The 2,254-nt window shown below is 56.2% G+C and overlaps 1 protein-coding gene across 1 annotated transcript; it reads left to right on the top strand.

Annotated features, from left to right (window-relative positions):
* The first annotated feature begins 405 nt into the window (after positions 1-405).
* Positions 406-1,692, top strand: LOC124687347 (E3 ubiquitin-protein ligase PUB23-like). Its single transcript, XM_047221138.1, has one exon. It carries the CDS (start codon positions 406-408, stop codon positions 1,690-1,692), a length of 1,287 nt encoding a protein of 428 aa, XP_047077094.1.
* Positions 1,693-2,254: the final 562 nt, after the last annotated feature.

The following is a 2,254-nucleotide window of genomic DNA, read 5'->3' as shown; positions in this document are numbered from 1 at the left end:
TCCGTATCCACTTGTTTACTTTTGGGAAATCTTTCTAGCGCGTCCCACATTCGGGATAGGAAACAGGCTGGGAAGCATCGTCGTGCCGAGGACTCAACCGCCGGCAACAAAAACCAGTATGGACGGACGTAATGACTGACAGAAAATAGAATGAGATCAAAGGTTATAATACTGTATGAAATCAATACGATCCAGTAAAATATGGTTTTAATCAGTATGACTATCTTCCAAATAACGCACCAATTGCCAGCATCACTGACAATTATGACCCCTTTGACTATTGACTTGCGGAATTGCCGGCCTATGTATATGTAGCCCTGCCCATCTGTAGCCTTCGTCGCATCATCTCAGCTGTACTACTTCGAACGCGCAATTAATACAACAAGGTGGTGTGCATCGCGATCTATGGACATGGAGGAGCCTCCCCACCTGTTCCTGTGCCCCATCTCCATGGAGCTCATGGAGGATCCCGTCACGGTGTCCACCGGCGTCACCTACGACCGTCGCAGCATCGAGCGGTGGCTCTTCTCGTACGGCCGGACCACCTGCCCGGCGACAATGCAGCCCCTCGCCAACCTCGACCTCACGCCAAACCACACCCTCATGCGGGTCATCTCCTCCTGGCTCGACCGCGGCTCCTCCTCCTCGTCCTCTTCGTCGTCGCCGTCCACATCGTCGCTCTCGAGTCCGGTCCATGGGCTGGAAACGCCGCTGTCGAGGATGCTGGAGGAGGAACGGCTGCGGTCGGCGCTGGCCGACCTCGAGGAGACGCCGTTCAAGGTAACCGCGCTCAAGAACATGAGGAGCTACATGGCCGGCGACGTGGCCATGCAGAGCGTCTTCGTCGCCTCGGGCGGCATCGAGGCGGTCGGCCGCGTGATGGCGCAGGCGCTAGCGGAGAGCGGCCTCGGAGGCGACTTCTCCTCGTTCGCGGCGTGCGAGGAGGCCGCCGCGGTGCTCGCCCTGCTCCCGCTGTCCGACGAGGCGTCGGTGGGGCTCGTTCTTGCGCCGGAGCGCCTGAGGCCCGTCATGGTGTTGCTCCAGCGCGGCAGTGCGGAGGCGAGGCTCCACGCCATGGATATCCTCACCAAGATCTCCAATGCCGGCGCCGGGGGCCGGTGGGCTGCCGGCATCGACGTGGACGACGTGCTCAAGTCCCTCCTCGAGCTCCTGGCCGACGAGGTCTCCGCGCGCCTCAGCTCTCGCGCGCTCGACGTGCTCCTTGACGTCGTGGAACGGTCGCCGAGCGGACGGGCCAAGGCCGTGGAGGTCGGCGCGGTGCACGTACTCGTCGAGCTCCTCGTCGTGGACGCCGACGACCGCCACGTCGCCGAGCGGATACTGCTGCTGCTCAAGCGCTTGTGCAAGTGCCCCGAGGGGCGCCTCGCCTTCGCCGAGCACGACCTGTCGGTGCCGGCCGTGGCGAGGACGATGCTGCGGGTGTCGGATCTGGCCACGGAGCTCGCCGTCAAGGTGCTGTGGCTCGTGTCCGTGGTGGCGCCGTCGGAGAAGGTCCTCGAGGATATGGTGCTCACCGGCGCCGTGTCGAAGCTGCTGGGGCTGCTGCACGTCGAGAGCGCGCCGTCGACGAAGCAAAAGACGGTGAGAATGGTGAGGATCAACGAGGTGTTCTGGAGGCAGTACCCGTGCTTCCCTACCGACCTCAAGGATAACCTGAGCTTACTCGATTGATTTGTTCATCGGTTGCTTGATTTCTTTTCCGGGTGATCCGCAAGAAAGTGAACGAAATCCTTGAATTTCTTGCAGAGAAGTTTTGTAAGAAATCCGTGTGATTATAAATGTAAATAAATATGGAATATATGGCGTTAGAAATTTTGTGGAATATGTACATGAAACAACATCAACATGATTCACTCCGTAATCTCCAAAGGAAAACCATTCAATCCTAGGTGACACTCGCAATTCTCTTCAACAAATTTTGCCCTTATGGGCTCTCCTCTTGCGCTATTACACGACCTCCCAATCCCCAACCATAAAGAAATTAGGACATTATCGACAATGTGAGTACGGATATCACAAGAGCACTCATTTCATAACAAGATCACCAGAGGTTTATAGAATTTTCAAGACGAGTTAGTCATAGTATATAGCAATTGTTCAAGCTCACACCCGAGCCGGGCTGCTAAATAAAAAATCTTTGCCAATATGTTTCAAACAAGATCATTATAGGTTGCCCTACCAACAAACCTGTATCGGACACCAACAAACAAGGGTCCATGTTTTCTTCGATCGA

Source organism: Lolium rigidum, chromosome 2 (assembly GCF_022539505.1).
Source record: "Lolium rigidum isolate FL_2022 chromosome 2, APGP_CSIRO_Lrig_0.1, whole genome shotgun sequence".
In the NCBI taxonomy this organism is placed as follows: domain Eukaryota; kingdom Viridiplantae; phylum Streptophyta; class Magnoliopsida; order Poales; family Poaceae; genus Lolium; species Lolium rigidum.
The sequence above is the reverse complement of the archived record's forward strand: the minus strand, read 5'-3'. Positions and strand labels throughout refer to the sequence as shown.

Bases quoted from the DNA above. Each gene is read 5' to 3' on its own strand.
- LOC124687347 (XM_047221138.1), top strand. From the start codon at position 406: ATGGACATGGAGGAGCCTCCCCACCTGTTCCTGTGCCCCATCTCCATG.